General features: G+C 33.7%; 1 protein-coding gene across 1 annotated transcript in view; it reads right to left on the bottom strand.

The window, feature by feature from the left end:
- The window catches only part of LOC108319997 (uncharacterized), a 30,682-nt gene extending 20,068 nt beyond the window's left edge, over positions 1-10,614 (bottom strand). Inside the window, exons 1-4 of the mRNA XM_017551334.2 lie at positions 10,406-10,614; positions 10,112-10,294; positions 8,542-8,659; positions 7,702-7,798 (exon numbers count right to left, since the gene is read on the bottom strand). Of these exons, the coding sequence (XP_017406823.1) occupies positions 7,702-7,798; positions 8,542-8,659; positions 10,112-10,239 (343 nt within the window). The 5' untranslated portion in view covers positions 10,240-10,294; positions 10,406-10,614. The remainder of the gene's footprint in view (positions 1-7,701; positions 7,799-8,541; positions 8,660-10,111; positions 10,295-10,405) is intronic.
- Between the last annotated feature and the right edge of the window lie 9,691 nt (positions 10,615-20,305).

The following is a 20,305-nucleotide window of genomic DNA, read 5'->3' as shown; positions in this document are numbered from 1 at the left end:
ACCGACAATGATAAAGCATGATTTTTTCTCTGTTGGTCATCAAAGATTCAGATATGAAGGAATGAGAGATTCTGTTTTTGTTGGACAGATTTGGATCTTCAAGATAATAAAGGCCATTCCATTCTCTAGCATGTCCAATCATCCTCCCCGAATCCTTGTCCTGAAATACACAATGATTGTTGTAAAAAACAACCTTACATGACAAATCCTTTATAAGTTTTCGTATAGAGACTAGGTTGGTGGACAGCTTTGGGACATGGAGAACATCTTTTAAGGTTATTAAAGAATTGATTTGGATATTTCCTTGACCAGCTGCAGTTATAAGGGTTCCATCTGCTGTGGCAATTTTCTTGTTGCTGGGACATGGGGAATATGTGGAGAAGTGTTTGGCTAATGGTGTCATGTGGTCTGTGGCTCCAGAGTCCAATATCCAGTAATTGTTAAAGGGTGTATCTGAGACATTTAATCCAAAAGAAAGTGGAAAATTACCTGAATATGCCAAAGAACACACACCTGTAGGTTTTTCCAGCTTACTAAGAAAGGTTCTCACCCTTTCTATCTCCTCTTGATTAAGATGGGCAGCAGCTTCTGGATTATTTCCTTCATTTGTTCCAGCAGCAACATAAACTTGTCCTCCTTTCCTTGAGGGGCCTCCTCTGTGTCCCCCTTCTCGATCTTGATTTAAAGGCTTTCCATGCAACTTCTAGCACTTCTCTCGGGTATGACGAGGCTTATTGCAGTAGGTACACCAGAGACCATCACCTTTCTTCTCCACATTTGCTGATCCTCCTTTCTTCTGTTCGGCTACCATGGCCAACGTCTGTTCTCCTTTATGGTCAGCCACCATTGCTGAGTTCTCTACTACTGCTGGACTCTCCAACATGAGACCCCTTCTGCTTTCTTCACTTCTCACAATAGCCACCACTTCATTGAAGCATGGTACCTTTTGCTTCCCCAATATTTGAATCCTAACTTGATCAAATTCAGGATTCAAACCAACAAGGAAATCATAAACTCTGTCTTGTTCGATATATTCCTTGAGAAGTGCTGAATCTTCAGTACATTTGGCTTTTATGACTCTATAATGGTCTAGCTCCATCCATAATGATGTCAACTGATTGGCATATTCTGTAACAGTCTTGTTCCCTTGTTTTGCTGCCAAAGTTTTCACCTTTACATCATATACTTGAGCAGCATCTTTGGCTTTAGAGTAGGTTTGCTCTACAGCATCCCAAATCTCTTTTGCCGAATTAAGGAACATGCATGTGTCGCTGATTTCTGGAATCATTGAATTCCACAGCCACACCATGATCATTGAATCTTCCTCATCCCATGTAGTAAACTTGGGATCCTCCTGTTTGGGTCCAGACTCCATCAGGTGACTCAACTTCCCCTTTCCCTTCAGCACTGTACGAACAAGTTGGGCCCACTTCAAATAATTTCTTCCATTGAGTCGATATGCAGAATGGATATTCTGCAGTTCTCCAGGAAGCTGGGAATGGGAATTCCCTGTTTCTGGGGTTGGGTTCACAACTTCCTCTTCCCTTGACATCATAGCAAGAAGATGGCTGAGCGGAAAAAGGAAAGGCTGTGCAATTAAGGCACAGAGAAGACAGCAGCAACAGAAGATTGAGCGATAGAGAAGGTTGCAATAGCAAGGGAAAAAAATGTAATGAATATAGGAAAAGATGCAGCAGCAATGCAGGCTGCCGTCTTAGGGTTAAGAGAGATGCAACAGCAATGCAGGCTGCCGTCTTAGGGTTAAGAAAAATGCAGCAGCAATGCAGGCTGCCGTCTTAGGGTTTACAATGCGCAGACAGAGCTTCCTAGATCGGAAGCTCTGATACCATGTTAGTAGTGGGTTTTAAGCCTAACTCAACCCCACAAAACCGGCTTGTAGGGTGAGGTTTGCATCCACTTATAAACTAAGAATTGACCTTATCTCTAGTCGATGTGGGACTTCCAACACACCCCTTCACGCCGAGATATAGACATCTCGTGTGTGATAATAGTAGAAATTGGGTGGTCCGATAACGGCCCGATAGCGGGTGGAATAGAAGAATAGAATGCCCACTTAGAACTCGCTAGGATAGGCTCTAACCATGGCTCTGATACCATCTGGAAATTAGGTTAAATGGAAATTGATATCTTTATTACAAAGAGATCATACAAGATATATACGGGAGACCTAAGCTATTTTAGGAAATATAATAACTATATTCTATTCTAGAATCCCTTGATTTATGGGATTGTCCCTATTTATTCAAATCTGTACTGATTACAATAAAATATATACTTGTTATGAAATACACAAATTTCCTAATTTATTCTTTCCTAAAAAACTATTTGATTTCCCACAAGTAACATGACTAAAAAATTTTAAGCCCTTTTCTCCCCTTGTGACAAATAAGGGTCTTGACAATTAGATAATTTTTTATTAGGGGATTTTGCAGTGAACTGAAATTGAAACAGGATGTTTGGGGATTGTTCAAATTCACTTGAAAGGAACCTAAGTGCATCTTCATCTATTAAAAGTAGAAGTAAAAATGTTCCAAGAAACATACACTTGACCTTTGAATTTATGTTTTGGAATATTTGTAAGAACTTATTTATTAAAAGTACTTTTAAGTTATATAAATTTGTGAACTTATTTGAATTCGAATGTTATTTATATAAATTATTATTTTTTTCATGTAAAGTAAACTCTTACGAGTTTATGAGTCGAGTTTATTGGACTCTCATGAGTTTACGTAAACTCTCGAGTATGACACTTGGAGTTGAAGCATTTAAATAATTCAATATTCAAATCTCGAATTTTCAAGTGGTTTAGAAAGTGAAACGTGAGGAGTTCTTTGAAGGAGGGAAGTGAGTCAGTTGTAGATTCAAAAGGGTAAGATTAAACTTTGTAGTATCTAAGTGAGGGAGCTAACTGCTTTAGCTGATTTAATTGTTTCAACATGTTTTAACTTGTTTAAACTTGTTTTTCTATCTTATTTGTGAATATATAATGAGTTTTGGTGGTGAACTGATGTAGTGTGAGAAACTTGTATGGGCAGGGGATGATTGCCGACATGTTTGTGTGTGCAATGACTCAGCGAAAGGTGGTGAAGGGTAACTGATAGGATATTAAGAGTCTATGAGAGGAGAAAAAGGAATTTATAAAGTAGTTAGGAGGTTAGGGGGAGTTGTAATGGTTGTAACTGTTAGCAGTTCTGTTAACAGTTGGTTAGTAGTAGGGGAGAATTTATAAGAAGGATGGGGGACTATAGAAAAAGAGTAGCGTTTGTTAATTCCTTTGTATAGACAGGACTTCTATATCCTGTGGAGGGAGAGTGCTCCCTTGTGAGTGTTGATTGTGTACATTGTATACTTGTTTACAGAAGGAATATACATACTTTTTCTCTCTTTTGTGTGAGTGAGTACTATGGGGAGAGTTAGACTGATTTCTTGACGAAAGAAATCTATCAGTAACTCTGCATAGTTGTAACGGGGGTGATCTTCACCTGGGTCACTCTCGGGGAGAGTGGTAGGAAGTGGCACCAACAAGCTTCTCCCATAAGACTCCTAGGAAGCAGGGCAAGTGGATCGGTTATTGGTAAGCTGCATGCAAGAGTTACAACTCAGCTTCTTGACGTTGAGATCACTAGTGGTTGTATTATTGATAGATAATATGTTTTCTTTTAACTGATGTGAGAGACAACCTGTTTTGTATGTATTTGTATGGTATGTTGTTTAAGTTTATGATTTTTATTGAAAAATATTTTTGAACATATAGTATGGTGAAAACTATGGTTATGTGTTAGAGTACTAGAGTTGATAGTTGTTTGTATTCTGTACAGCATTGTATTTTCTCTACTATCATGTATAGTTTCATATGTGACAGTTGTAAGATTTTGTTATTACTAACAGAAACCAGTCTCCAATAAATAGTTTCTTTGTACTAGACTTAAACCATTTTGAGATCAATAAATCAATATTCATTGTTCATCTTCTCTCTCTACTCCAATTATCTAAGATGGTATCTAGAGCTTTGCCTTCATCGATCCTAAATCCTTGATGATTATTGATTTGCTTATTCCGCTTCTGTATTTGTTTTGTGCGCGAGTTTCGTTCATCAATTGTGTTCGTCGTTTGAGTTCATCAGTATGATGAGAAGTTGTTCATTATTTGCATTCGTTGTTTCAGTTCGTTGATTGCGTTTGCAAGTTCACTTCGTTTATGTTCGCCAGTTCAATTCGATTCAGTTCATCAAATCAGTTCACCAACTCAGTTCGATTCCATTAACTAGTTTCGTTTGTTTGAGTTTGTCGAATTAGTTCACTAGTTCAGTTTGATTGCCTTTGTTGATTGCGTTCACCAACTGCGTTCGTCTTGTTCATTCGGTTTGTTCGCATTTGTCTTCGCTTGTCTTTGTTAGTCACGGTTTCTTCACTTGCGTTGATTCGAGCTTGACTACTTTCGTTCTATTCAAACTTGTCACTTCATTTCCTTTCATCGGTGCTTAAGGAAGAATAAAAAAACTACTTGTTCGTTAGGAGGTTAGGAGGAGTACAACCTTTGTAAAAGGAAGGCTATAGATAGGTGGTTGAGGCTCATTTGGGGGATTGTTGAAAATTTATAGAGAAGGTAGACAGGACCAAGTTTGTCCTGTGATGGAGAAGAACATTGGCTTTGCCAAGTACAATTCTTGTAACAGTGTGATTGTACGCAATAAACGAGGTGTATTCAGTGTATGAACTGGTGCATTCTAAGTTCTTGGAGGTGTGTGAATTATGATAACCAGGTTTCTCTTGATTGGTCCAACCTGTCAGATACGAGGAGGAGACATGAAGGTTTAATAGGAGTATTAGAGACATGGACTGAGAAGTGGGCTAGCGATCAGGAGAAGGTGAATGCCGAAGTCAAAGACAACATTCAAGAAAAAAAAAATATATTAAGGACAATCAAGTGGGGCGAAAGAAGTTCAGAGAAGTGTGAAAATTCTATCAATGGAGGGAGAAAAGGAGGCATTGAACAAAATGATGACTTTGAAGAAGAAGAAGAAGAAGAAGAAGAAGAAGAAGAGGAAGAGGTGCAAAGGCATTGGATGAAGAGGGTGGAATTACCCACCTTTGTAGCAGGAAGTGAGGTTCTTAGGACATGTGATTTCGCTCAAAGGAGTTGAGATGGACCCTAAGAAGCTGGTAGTAATATAACAGTGGCCCACGCCTAAAACAATCAAGGCCTTAAAAGGTTTTCTTGCCCTTATGGGATACTGTAGGCGTTTCATACAGAATTATGTGAAGATAGGTAGACCCCTAACAAAGTTAATGAAGAAGGGGAACTTTTAGTAGAATAAGGAGAGTGGTGAGGCCTTAGAAAACCTAAAGAAGGAAGTGACAACTATGCCTATGCTAGTGTTGCCGAATTTCATCCAACCTTTTCCTATTGAATGTGACGCACCAAGGAATGGGATAGGGGTTGTGTTATCCCAAACAGGAAGCCTATCGCGTTTTATAGCAACGGTTTGTCTGAATCCTCTTCCATGAAATCCATCTATAAGAAGGAGTCGGTGGCTTTGGTGTTGGCCATACAACATTGGTGACCATACTTGCTAGGGAAAATATTTACAGTTTGTACAAATAAAAAAGGCCTAAGGTATCTCTTGGAGCAGCGGATAACGAAGCAAAACCAACAAAACTAGATGGCCAAATTGCTGGGATAGGAGTTTGATAGTGTCTACAAGGCAGGGTCATCCAACAAGATGGCTAATGCACTATCCAAAAGGTGGGAGGATATGTCTAAGGAGGACAAGGAGTTATGTGTCTTATCAAAACCTTCGTGGCAGGATTTCATTCAATAATAGAGGAGGTCAACAATGATGCGATTCTTTTGTAGAAGATTGTTACAGACTTAATGGATAACCCAGGATCTCATGGCCATTATACCCTGGAGCATGGTGGACTACACCATAAAGGCAGGATAGTAATTTCAGCAACATATCCCTGGATTCCTGAAATTGCTAGCAGAATATCATACAACTCCTACAGGGGGACATTCCAGTGTCTTTCGAACGTATAGGAGGATTGGCCAATCCTTATACTGGATTGGTATGAAGAACAGCATGATAGAGTTTGTGGCAACTTGCTTGGTGTGCCAACAACACAAATATTTGGCTTCCATCAATTACTAAAAATTTGTCAAATGTTAGTTAATTTGCCACAAACAACTTTGTGTTCTTCGAATTTCATCCTGATGTGTGTTGTATAAAATCTCAAGGGACAACATTTAAAGGCCTTCTTCAAGGAATTGTTGTGTTGATGAACTTTATTCATTTCATAATCTCAAGCTTCAACATAACTCCTTTGTGTTATTGTCATCTTCCAAATCCTCTTACGGTTCAGCCACCCATAGCTCTTTGTAGTTAGAGCTAATGAAATAAAGCTAATATTGTAAATTCTTGTTCTATTCCGATAAAATCTAGTGATGCAAGTACACTAGGTTGGGTCATTAAAACACTCATGTAATGAAAATTGCCATGAATCATTGCAATGTTTATTTTGTTCTTCTTATGTCTCTGATTCTGTCTATTCTCCTTTAGAATTGATTTTCAATGATCTTTGGGGATCTCCTCACATTATCTCTTATGTAGGATACACATATTAGGTGTCTTTCATTGATGCCTATTCACGGTTCACTTGGATATTTCCTATAAAGTCTAAAGTTGAAACATTGCATGTTTTCAAACGATTAAATCATTAGTTGAATTACAACTTCATTCAAAAATAGAAAATGTCTAGTCTGATTGGGGTGGAGAATATTGACCTTTTACAAATTTTTTGGCCAGTCATGGTATTAATCATAGACTCAATTGTCCACATACACATCATCCATCTCTAATCCATAATCTTTTGGGTCTAATTTTGTATTTGTTCGAACACCAATTACTAACATACACCCATAATTTATCCTTCATTTTTTATTACTCATTTGGAAAATAGGTTTGAGTGAGGTGTGAATAGTGGATTTAATAACACTACACAGTTGAGCATCAATCTTTATCCATTGTTCATGGTGTGTTGGAGGAAAAGATTTAGAAGTAGTAGTGTGACGGGATTTACAGCTCCACCCACTTAACCATAACCATATTTTCGAAGTCCAAGTGAAATAGTTAGACTCACCCATCTCAATACTAACAATATGGCTAGATAAGATGGTAGATGTGGTGTTGGAAAAGATTTGTTTTTTGGAAAGCTAGGAGAAAGTTGATGAAAAAAAAAAATAACTACGATGGAAAAGTAGATCAAACCACCAAATGAACTCCTATAAGGGTAGGAGCACACGGAGGATGAGAAAACACTCCACCAAGGGTTTCCCTTACAAAGGGCCTTTCCTATCCTTCTTTCCCTATTTATATCTTATCAACAACCTCTAATTAGCTGATTAATATTCTAAATATCCTAACTAATCTCTCCTCCTTATATCCTAACAAAGATAAAAGTAAATGCACAACTCTTCCAGTTCCAACCATTCAAGTTACAGAAGAACCCACTGTAAAAAAACATTCTTAAAGATACTATTCATATGGTAGTCAAGAATTTGGTTAAGATGGCGTGACTTCCAAAACAAAACACTCAATTGCAAGCTACATGCAGTAAATATTAATCAGGTCTCATTATTAAAAGATGATGCATTAGAGAATGGAAATAAGTATAAAGTTACCATTTCTCATAACTTCAAAAATCATATCACAATAATATCTGAAAGGTGATAGTCTCATTACACGGCAAATATATTCTGCCAGATGATACGGAAATAGCTGCAAGTGGAAAACCAAGAATATTATATGCAGATGAATAGTGTAAGATAGAGAATAGTTGAGAGAGAATATCTATTCAGAAATTATTTTTCAATCCAACTGAAATCAGTTATACATGCATGTTCATACACTGTAGTCTAACCAAGTGGGAATTAGAGTCCACAGCTGTCAAGCTCGAACTAACTGAGAATTAGTTAGAGTCTACTGCTGTTTAAGTGTAAACTACAGATGATATGGAAACAGCTACTATACTATTCTTGTACAAAGAGTAACCAAAAAGAAACAACCTAAAAGAACTACAATACATTGCAAAAAAAGAAAGTAAGCATGAGCTCAATGCTTAATATCCAGGTTATGAATTTCTTGTCTTGTTGGTGTACGGTTATTACCCCTTTTACTCTATTTGAAAAAAACTTGCTTATAAAACAAATGCCCAACATCCAAGAAGTGGTATGTAGTAGTTATATCTGGAATCCAACTATACAGATGAGATCTTTTGTTTACAAAAGGACATGTATGATTAAACTATTTATTATTGTAAAAAAAAAAATTGATTCTAAAACAAAAGAGAAACAAAATCCAGTTTTTAATTAAAATGTCACAATTTTTATTTTAAAGCACTAAAATTTCAATTTTCTCTCATCAACATCTTAACAACAAAGTTTTCTGATCATTGATCATGTAAACACGGTAGTATTTGATAGACAGTATCAGAATCAGGTAGCATTTAGTGCAAGACATACAGCAAGATTCTTCCGCAAGTATCGCATCATCTCTTCATAATATTCGCTTTCTTTACAAACTTTACGAGCAAAACAACTATTCCATTGGATTCTCTTCTTTATGCAACTTTCGATTATCCTGCACAAAATTTGGATGGCCAACAAAAAATAGAAAAGGCAATATTATAATTGTCATATTGAAAACAAATAATTACTTATACAGTACTATCCTTGTGGTTTGGACATGCACAAAGAAGACCACCAATAACACCAGTGAGGAGATTTTTAAAGCTGTAAAAGAGGTAGAAGGAGACCAAAAATGGCATAGGAGAACACTGTTAAAAAGAATCTTGAAGTTAACAAATGAAGTTAGGAACATGTCCCACCAGGCATAATCTTGGGATCCAGTGCCAAACATAACACGTTTATCAGCACATTGATTACCCTCTCTAAAAAATATGCGAAAAATGAATAAACATAGTATTACTGTTTACAAAAACAATTCAGCCATCTACTACAAAATTCCAAGGAATAATAGAAGTATGGGATCAAGCTTGAATAACAAACTGCAAGTCTCACAATCCAAAGATTAGTCAAATCTTTGGAAACAGCAACTTCTATAGCCAGAATCACACCCACTCCTCAGTATATAAGGCATAACAAGCACCAAGATATGAAGAGAAACAACCCACAATGGAAGCATGATAAATACCCCAAAACCAAAAACATCAGGAAACCTTTAGTCACCCCATCAATATTGCATTCAAACCAATCATTCTCACCTAGTTTGATGAGTATAAGACTTTCTTTGTTGTTATATAGTATTATGTCACTAGGATAATTGTATATCCTTGTGTATAATTTTAGTACTGACAACATAGCGTTATTTGTTTTCCTCTCCACAAATATTATGTATTTCAATGGAGACATGACCCTTGAAATAAATAGAGTTTAGCATACTGTGTTTATCTACTAAAAATACTATTTCTAAATGAGAATTTTAACCCTCAAAATTTATCGTTAAGCATAGATCATGGTTTTAACACTAAAGGCACACTAGCCAAACAAAATAAAATGCCCCTCATTACAACGAAAAAATACTTATTTTATTCTACTCTACAGTTATTTAAGATGTACTGGGTTGATATAATGATGTCCTTCAACAGATTGATTATCCCGCTCAAACAACTAAGTCCTCATTATCTAAAAGGGCATAAGATATACTTGAAAATTAAAGGGTCCTGAATACCATACTAACTCAACAGAATGGTATACATACAAAAGTTTTATAGAGAGGTTAGCTCAATACATTCACTATAACGATGCAACTTCTAATGAGTAGCCCCACCTCACACATGGCGTATAAAGGATGAAAAGAATCCAATAATTAACCGTACAGTTTGAATAATGTATTTCTATTTAACAAGCTTGCAGAAAATACTGTATAATACAAGGTCGTAGTTATTTCTAGTAAATTATTACAGAAAGTGTGCAATTTAGCTTCAGGATTACTATGTGTGTTTTCTAAGCCTTTAAACTGCTTTAAAATACAATGACCAAGTCCGGGAATCACAAGAAAAGTCATTCTAACCTTCTGTGCCATTCTTCTTTAGAAGAAAGAATAGCTTGAATCCTCTTTGGAAGGTTCTCCCACGTACACTCTTCCTTAATCGCTTTTTGCAATAATTGTTCCTCAACTGTCACGGGAGCACGCTGCATTTTTTCACTTCCCAGACGCCACAAAAGTCAACAGAACACGCACAGACGGGTGAAACTGCAAAATTGAGACCAATTAAAGCAAATCATTCAACACAAAACAAAGATCAAACAAGATCCGAAACGAGTATTCAGGTTTACTGTGAAAGCCAAAGCGAATGATCAGAACCTGAATGATTGAATGCAAGTGCGTTTAGCTAATTGAAGTTCTCGGGCAGACACCGTTGAGTTTTTTTTTTTTCTTTTGCGCGAGATCGGACACAAGAGAAGTCATTTGTTAATTTGCTGGAAATTGAGAGTATTTAGACAGATATCATGGTTTTCCTTAACCATCATGACAATTACTACATTCCATTGAGTTTCTGACCTACTGCTTTAGGACAAGTTTGGGAAAATACACTATTGCATAAAAGAAAATACCGCTTTTTTATATTTTTTAATTAGATTTAAAACTACTTTACTGAAATATAAATTTATTACATAATTTATAATTTATAGTTTTTATTTTATAAAAATATTTAAATTTTATGATAAAAATGTGGTTTAATTAAATTTCAAATTTTTCGTGAATTTATATATTTTTAATTAAGTTTCTGTTGCATATTCCATTTTTTTATATCTTTTAATTGAATATTTGTTGTTTAATCTTTTTGTGAATTGGATTATCAGGTTTCATTATGTTAATTTTTTATTTTTATTTTTTAAGAAATATGAGATTTTGTATATACAATATTGTTTTTTTATACAATAAATGACTTTTATTAAAAAAAATTATTATTATAAAATTTCATACTGTTTAATATGTGTGGAGATAAAAAAAAATATATAATCACTCATTCAAGGATAAAATTAAAATTAAATCATATGAACTAAATTAAAAAGTATAAAAAAGTTAAGTCAGCAAAAAAAAATAATAAAAATTTAACTGAAAATATATAAATTTATGAGAGATTTAAAACTTACAAAATGGTATAAAATTTATCATAAATATTATTATAATTTTAAAATTTATTAAAAAAAGTTTAATTTATATAGATTATTTTATTGTAAATTTATGTCCGTTAATAAAATGTATAATAATGTATTGATAAGTCCTAAATACTGCATTATATGTTATTATTATTATTTAATAATAATATTTAAATATATAATAATATTTCAATATATTTAATTAATAATGTCTTAATATATCTTTTAAAATATCTAACCATATTTAATAATAATTTTTTAATAATAATATTTATTTTAATCTTTAAATCCACTAAAATTATATCTTGCATCTTTTCTAACAAACTTTTAAAATGATAGCATCCCAGTCCTCTACAAGATTCATGTAATCTATTATTTTTCATGCTTTTTCTTTTTACACTCATTATTTTAATTTTTACACATTCATGTAATCTATTATTTTTCATGCTTTTTCTTTTTACACTCATTATTTTAATTTTTACACCTAATTAATAAAAGGTAAAGAACCTTTTTACCTATAGACTAAAATATAAATAATATCAAAAAAATAATTTAACAAATATATTCTAACAAAGATGTTCCTATTTTTACAAGTCTTACATTCATCCCTCTTATAAGAATTTTCGTTTCCGAAAATTATACTCATAAGGAAGTATACCCATGCAGAATTTCATATACTTCCCTAAAAATTACATAAACCATAAACACATAAATTTTCATAATACAATAATAACAACAATTCTCAAACAAATCAAAAGAACATCACAACAAACTGCTTAATGTATTCTAAATTATACAAAACAAAAACCACAATTTATTCACAACTATAAATAGCAAGAAAGACTCTACATATATTTCCATCATGCAAACGATAAACTACAAAGATTCATTATAAAAACTAAATCAACTATAGAACAATTTACACATAGATTATCAAACCTTATACCAATAGAAACATTAGACTCCTTCACAAAAGATTGAACAACAATCCACACATTCACACACATGCGCATGTAATCTACACAGTCATACATACGCATGCAATCCACACAATCATACACATATGCATGCATTACAATCACGCAACAAAAAGCTTGACAAGCTCACTCTCTAAGACTCCAAAAAATTTTCGAAAATCTGGCTCTGATATCAAAATGTAACGCCCTAAAAATCAGTGTATTACGAGTTATTAAGAAAATTGTATATTTCAAATTTTTCTTATAACACAGAAACGTATTTCTCGAAAACCTCAATATTTAAACATGTATAATTAATTCAAAACTTAATAGTTCCAAAAGTCTTGTCAAATTACAATATATGAAAATGACTAAGGAAATAAAACAACTCCAATTACATTGTCTCAAAAGTCTAAATCAAAGAAATCCCAAATTTATCCATGTCATCTCTCGAGTTTATCATGCTTATGGAACATCTGTAACATCATCTGCTTAAGTATAACAAATTATACGATCATAACTGATAATTTCATTTACAAACACACTCATCGGGTAAGCTACCGATAAGACAAACCATAACAACAAAATACATAAATATTGTTGATAAGGGGAGCCTTTACTCCTTTGAATATCATGTTTTTGATGATGTACATGATGATGAACATTGTATGATGGACATTTTGTTGATGGACATTAAGGATCTTTTTTATAATTATCTTACAAAAAATGGCATAACAAATGTTTGATATTATTGATATGTGCGCTTGATACATGTATTCTTGATTGGAAAAAGGTTTACATGTTTAAACAGATTGAAAATGTATTTTTGGTATAATTTAATCTGTTAAACAATCTATTTAATCTGTTAAATTGTTTCAGAACTCTTGTATGCTTTAATGGAGGTAAACTATTCTAACATAATTTGTTAAACAATGTGTATAATCGATTAAGTAAAAAAGTTAGCCAAATCATGTTTTCAAAAGAGTGAAAATCTGATTTGAATGAAGATTGAAATAGAAATTTTGCTTAAGTACAGGACATAACTGATTACATAAGTAGTATAATCGATTAAGTCATTTTCAAAAGATAGATTCAATTTCTTTCAAGTCAAAGATTTTAAAAAGCTTTTGATAGGACAATCTTTTAAAGAGAAAAACTAATTCACCCCCTCTTGGTTAAGTTTATTGGCCTAACATTTTCAACAATTGACACTAGAGCTGATTTTTCGAAAGTTACTCGAATTTTAATCTATTAGGTTATTTGATTAACATGTTAAATCGATCTTGATGGCCTACATGTCTTAGACCATGAGCAAAGATGTAATTGATTATGGTTTCTTGAATTCAATAGACAAAGATATATGGCATTATGTGATTAAAAACTCTCATGAGCTTATTGAGACAAGAATATCAAGGAGATCATCTCAAGAGGAGGAAAGAGTCATCAACATCTTGAAACCTACTGTTGAAACTGCAGAAAGCCTAGAAGATGGAGAAATTGATCTAATGGCTGAAAGGTTTTCTAAATTCTTGTTATGTAAAAGAAAAATTAACTTGAATTTTGCAGGGAATAAACAAGATGAATGCGTTGCTTCTTCCAATATTGTATATGAAAGAGAAGGAGACACCAAACTGAAATGTCCTTCACTAAAATTGAAGCAAAGACTGGAAAAAGAAGATGAAGGCAGAGATGAACATCAGCCCACTCAAGGAAAAGATGTCAACCCATTAAATTTGGAAATGTCTATTGCAACGAAGAATGACTTTGAAAGACATATGGTCAAGCAAGTGAAAAAATTGGTAACCATCATTCCACCTACACCTCTAGGCTTGACAAACTGGATCAAGAGATTGCTGCACTCCAGAAGCTAACGGGGAATCAAAATATGGATGATGAAAGAGTAGCAGTAGATGATGAGGTTAAGGAAGAAGAAAATGGAGATGATTGTAGTGAAGAAAAAGAAGGAGAGCATGAGGAAACAAACTTATGCTTAATGGCAAGATCTACAACATCCGTGAGTAGTGTGAGTTTTGTTGAATCTGAAAGCACCGAAAATAGGTACTATCAACTACTCGATGCTTTTCAAGAATTGTATGAGGGAGCTATGAAACTCCAGCACTTAATCAACAAGTTTAAAAGTGAAAACAAGAGGCTGGAAAATAGAATAAAGGTTCTTGATAATGAAAATGAAAGTTTGAAATCAAAACTAGAATCTCTAGAGAATATATGTCAAAACACTATGCATGTGAACAAGAAATGTGATCAAGAGCGTGAAAATTTCCCAAGACAGTTGGAAAGAATCAAATATCTTATGAAAACTCTATCAAAATTCACACTAGGCAGTTCAAATCATGATGCTCTTCTTGGTTCACAAAGGATTGTGATGAATAGAGAAGGAATAGTGTATGTTGGTAAAAATAATAGATTAAGAACCAAAAGGTTTATTGAAATCAACAAACCCTCTTCAATTGTCTGTCTTTACTGCAAACAGTTAGGTCATGCATCAAATTCATGTTATTACAAATATTTTGGAGTTCCTAAAGGTAAATTTAAATGGATTCCTAAGGAACCATTGAAATCTCCTTACAAGAAAGGAACCAAATTTAAATGGGTACCTGCATCAAAATCCTTAAATTGTTTTGCAGGACATTGAGAGAAATGAAAAAGGACTAGACTCAAGATGATGCATAAAGCTGAAGCAAATCTCATAATTTAAAGTGATCATGTCATCTTGAGAGTCATCAAAAGTGGTAACAAGTTGTAAATTTGATAAGATGTGCATCATTTTTGTTCTACGTAATCATTTGAATGTGTGTGATGTATGTTTGTTGCTTGGCATGAAAACATTGGGTGAAAATCTGCAAAATATCCATTTCTGCGTGTTTTAACAGATTATGTTAGTAATCTAATATGTTAGATTTTTCTCATTGCTTTCTTTGATTGTCTGAAACTGTTATTCACGTATGTCAAATGCTTGAAAGTAATTAACAATGACTATCTTGAATGATTGGATAAAATGATTTGTGATTGGATAGGCACATCGAATGATTGTATTGATCATGTTCCAATTGTTAAAACTAATATTTCACTTGGTGACATAATTCAATGATCATAGTCTTTCATTGCTCATACATTATAAAACTGTGTGTTCTTATCATGAGTATTGGATACTAACATTGGAAAATGTTGAGAAAGATGTTTTTGCAGGTATCTGAGCAAACCAAGTTTATATTCATGAACTCTGATTCTTGATCATATCTGCGAATTTTAACAGATAAAACAAATCACATAATCTGTTAAATAATTTGAACTGCAGTTTTCATAATTTGACACATAAATTGATCATATTATATCATCCATAAATCATACATCTTGACATTCAATTACTGCAAATATCAAATTTCTTATGATATCTACATGTTGAAATGTTGAGAAAGTGTTTTTGTAGGTGTTGGAGCAATCAAAATTGGTTCTAAGATTATATACTCTGTTAAAAACAAAATCTGCGAAATTTAACAGATTATATAATCAATTAGATAATTCTCACTACAGTTTGTATTTTCTATCAGATTTCTAATGTAATTTGTTAAAGCATGAAACACTTGTTTTACATGTTTTTACTTGCTTTCAACTAATTTCCCGAAATGCTAAACAAGTTTCAAATGTTTTAATACACATGTTTAGCACAAGTTTCACTTCATAGGATGCATAGAGCTCAAAATTGATTTGAAAATCATCATTACTTTTTTATGCATATCCGTGAACCATAATGTTATGATACTACTTTGATTAAACTGGAATCATATTTTTTGTTGCATAGTATCTTATTCTTAGTGCATAATACTTTTTGTTAGACACACATTGCACATGATACATGAATAGTGTAACACAAATTTGATATCAAAATTGTTTTCATGACAAAATCAAGCATTAATTACTCTTTCAGTACTTTATTTCCATGTTATTTGTTCTGCCATTTTTTGCTAATGTCCAAAGGGGGAGACTAACTGGAAAACAAGTTTCTTGTTGGTCATCATAAAAAAAGGGAGAGATTGTTGATAAGGGAACGTTGACTCCTTTGAATATCTTGTTTTTGATGATGTATATGAGGATGACCATTGTATGATGGACATTTTGTTGATGGACATTAAGGATCTGTTTTATAGTTATCTTGTACAAAATGGCATAACAAATGTTTGATAATATTGATATGTGTGCTTGATACATGTATTATTGATTCGAAAAAGGTTTACATGTTTAAACAGATTGAAAATGTATTTCTGATATAACTTAATTTGTTAAATTGTTTCATAACTCTTGTATGCTTTAATGGAGGCCAACTATTCTAACATAATCTGTTAAACAATATATATAATTGATTAAGTGAGAAAGTTAGCCAAATCATGTTTTCAAAAGAGTGAAAATCTTATTTGAATGAAGATTGAAATTGAAATTTTGCTTATAGGACATAACCGATTACAGAAGTTGTATAATCGGTTAAGTCATTTTCAGATGATAAATTCAATTTCTTTCAATTTAATACAGTTATAACAGACATATTGCATTTATTGTTGGCTATTGAGAATTGTTTAATCGATTACATGCACGTTATAATCTGTTAAAAGTCGAATTTGAAATTCTGTCAAAATTTGTTAAACTAGAAGGAAAACATAACAGATTAGATAAATTGCATAATCGATTAAATTGCGTAAGGATTTTAAAAATCCTATAAATAACTATCTTGCGCATTGTTTCAAACTAATATTTTGTACATTCAATTTCATAACTAACATTTTGATTGAGTTTTGATTAGAGGAGCGTCCAAGAACCATCTAGAACAATCAAGGATCAAATTTGAGTTTATACATCAAGATTCTATCAAGAATTGTGCTTAAAGGTTGCTGATCATATCTGTAGTAGTGGAGTGGTTGCTGCGAAGATCAGGTGGATCATTTTCAATTAGTCTGTGCGGTTGTGCTAGGGAGAGAGAATTGTGGTTGGGATTACTCTCAAGGTGTATAGAGAGTTGTAATTGTTCTCTATGTTGTAAGAGTGTGAGTGTGTTCACCTCTTGTTTTCTATAAGTGATATTGAGTGGGGAAGGAGAGTGCATTGAGAGAGAGTCTTTGTATTTTTGCTTGTAAACTCTATTATTATAGTGGTTCCCTTCAACTAAGGTTGTTGAAGGAAGACTGGATGTAGGCTTGACCAAACCAGTATAAATTTGTGTGTTAATCTTTCTATCCCTTCTCTTTTATCATTGTTCATATTGTTATATTGATTTCAAGAAAACCTCAGATTTTAAAAAACTTTTGAAAGAACAATCTTTTAATGAGGAAAACCAATTCACCCCCTTCTTGGTTGAGTTTATTGGCCTAACTATTTCAACACATACTAATTATATCAACCATATCCAAACTACCCCACACATAAAGGTATTATCCATAAGATTCCTAATTCTTTAAACATAAATGAATATACTATCTTTAATTACTCGATCATGGATCCTTGACCCTCGATCTTCAATCCTCGATCCTCGATCCTCGATCCTCGATGTCATCACTAACATCACACACATAGACCCTTGGTCTATCCATTCAACAACACCTATGCTAACTATCTTACTATCACTACTATAGCCTCAATTGATATCTGCTAACAAAGCAACCACAACTTCCAAATCACACCACATATCCTTACATGCCAATGATAAGAAAGAAGAAAGTATATATATATATATACATATATATATATATATATATATATATATATATATATATATATATATATTAAATTAGGGTTTTCTGGTTTTTCAATTTTAGGGTTTTATGAATGAACGATGTGAGAGACTATTACTTACCAGATGAAGCAACTTTGTGACCGTGAGCGACAATGCCAAGTCGAGAGGGAGTGATGCCGAGACAAATTGATGAACAGAAGGACTGATGGCGAGACCAAGTGATGAGTGTATATTTATGCCCGCATTTATGCTTTAAAATTCAAAATTTTAATGAGATTTTTATCCTTAAATAATTTATTTAAAGTGAATTTATGATGGTTGGATTCATCGGGTTTGGGAATAAAAGGAACTTAAAAAGTGATTTTTAGTTGCATAAATTATTCTTGGATATTCTTACGTTTATTTGTGCAATTGAAGTTACAACTTTATTGATCCAAAGATGCAAAAATGATGCCTAAAATTAAAATTAGTTTATTCAAGAAAAGGGGCTGAATGCACCCCTGTTTTTACAAAGATTCTACACAGGCCCAACAAGTAAGCCCAAACACTAGCCTTTTCTCCTACAACCCTAGAATTCCCCTACATACGCCCTCCTAAATTATTTTATGCCATGTGTCCCAGATCCTAATAAACCATGATGAACTAGTTAAATACTGATACATCATCACCCCTTTCACATCAGCTGTCACATCATCATCATCTTCTTTAAATAGAAACCATAAACCTAACCCTAGCGCCACCACAATTACACTCCAGAGCCAGCCACCATCTTCGCAAGTTATGCAACCACCCAGAATCGCCTTAGGTCGTCACCGCCATGAACCATGTCGCGCTTCCTCAAACCGTTGTCACCTTAAACCCTAAATTGCCATCTCTTCCACAAGAGGTCGCCACCATGACCACCGCAAGGGCTCTATCTTACTCCACCATTGTCGCGAGTGAGTTTAAATCTCTCGTGAGCGCTACCGCGACACACCTCTATCAACCTCGCGCAGTCACAGACAACACACTTTATCATCTTCTTCGTACCAATGATTATCCAAACACCATCGAAGCCTCCACGGAAACCCTACAAGACAAAACCCATAACAAAACCCTTTTCGGATCAAATCGCAAAAATACGAGTTCTCCTCCCTCAACAACCATTCTCGCAATGGACCATCACCATGGCAGCCTAGCCGTCAACCACAACAAAGCTTAAATCGCGTCGCCAGTAAGAGGGCAAAATCGCCACCATGTGCCGCACCTCACCGCCATCAAGCATCGAAATAAAGCGCGAACAATGTCATCCTCGTACTAACCCAAAATCGCAACCTATGAAAGCCATGGACGAGGCCGCTTCAATCGCGAAGCCCTTTCTTCATCTCCAACCAAACTTGCACTCACAAAAACTAGAACCAATCTCCATGGGCACCAATGCAAACCTAGAACTTCGTTTTGCTAGTTGCTGTTGCAGCGCAAGAGAAAGCAAGGGGTTGGAAACCTTAATTTTTGGGTGAGATGAGGGCTGCGACGTGGCAAACCCTCGTTGGCTGCATCACTCCTTAATTCAAAACTGGTCAAACAAATTAATTCTGGTTAGGTTAGGGGCTCTAGTGCAATTTGGGGAAATTCAGAAGGGGCTAAAGTGAAATTAGAGAAACTTTGAGGGGTTGTTCTGTAATTTTTGAAAATTATGAAGGACATAAAATAGAATTTAAGTAATAATTCAATTGATATTTTTAAGGTAATTGATTTAATATGGAAATATATCAATAGTGAATATCTTATGAATAGAATGTTCAAAGTCCAAACTTGATTAAGCCTATATAAAGAGATCTAGGGGAAACATAAAAGGGAACTCATTCATTCTCAGACTCCTCCACTAGAAGCCATCATCCACCACTCCTCTTACTTTTATTTTACTATGTGTTTCACTCCAACCATGGAGACTTAAGCTTATAGGGCTATTCCACTGTAATTTCATTATGGATTCTAAGGTTAAGTTGAATTAATGAATTTGTTTCTTTTGATTATTGATTTGAGTTATTCTTCTTTTATGTCTTTCATCTCTCAATCATATTAAAAGCAATGATTTTTGCATCATAAGGTGTTTGAATCTACATGCATATTAATCATATGAGTTCAAAAGTTTCTAGGTTTGATTGAGAGTATAGTTTGATTGAGAGTATAGTTTGATTGAGAGTATAGTTTGATTGAATTTAGGAACTTTCATATGATTAAGTGGATTTTTGCTACTAATTGAGAATGTACTTTGATTTATGGTAAGAATTTCAACTATAATTAATTGAGAATTTACTTTGATTAATTAAATTTTAATTTGGTTTAGAGATTTAAGAATAAACATGATTAAACACAATATAATTTAATTGAGAATGTACTTCGGTTGAATTTTGTTGTGAAT

This window comes from Vigna angularis, chromosome 6 (assembly GCF_016808095.1).
Source record: "Vigna angularis cultivar LongXiaoDou No.4 chromosome 6, ASM1680809v1, whole genome shotgun sequence".
NCBI lineage: Eukaryota > Viridiplantae > Streptophyta > Magnoliopsida > Fabales > Fabaceae > Vigna > Vigna angularis.
This window is presented reverse-complemented; position numbering and strand designations above follow the sequence as displayed.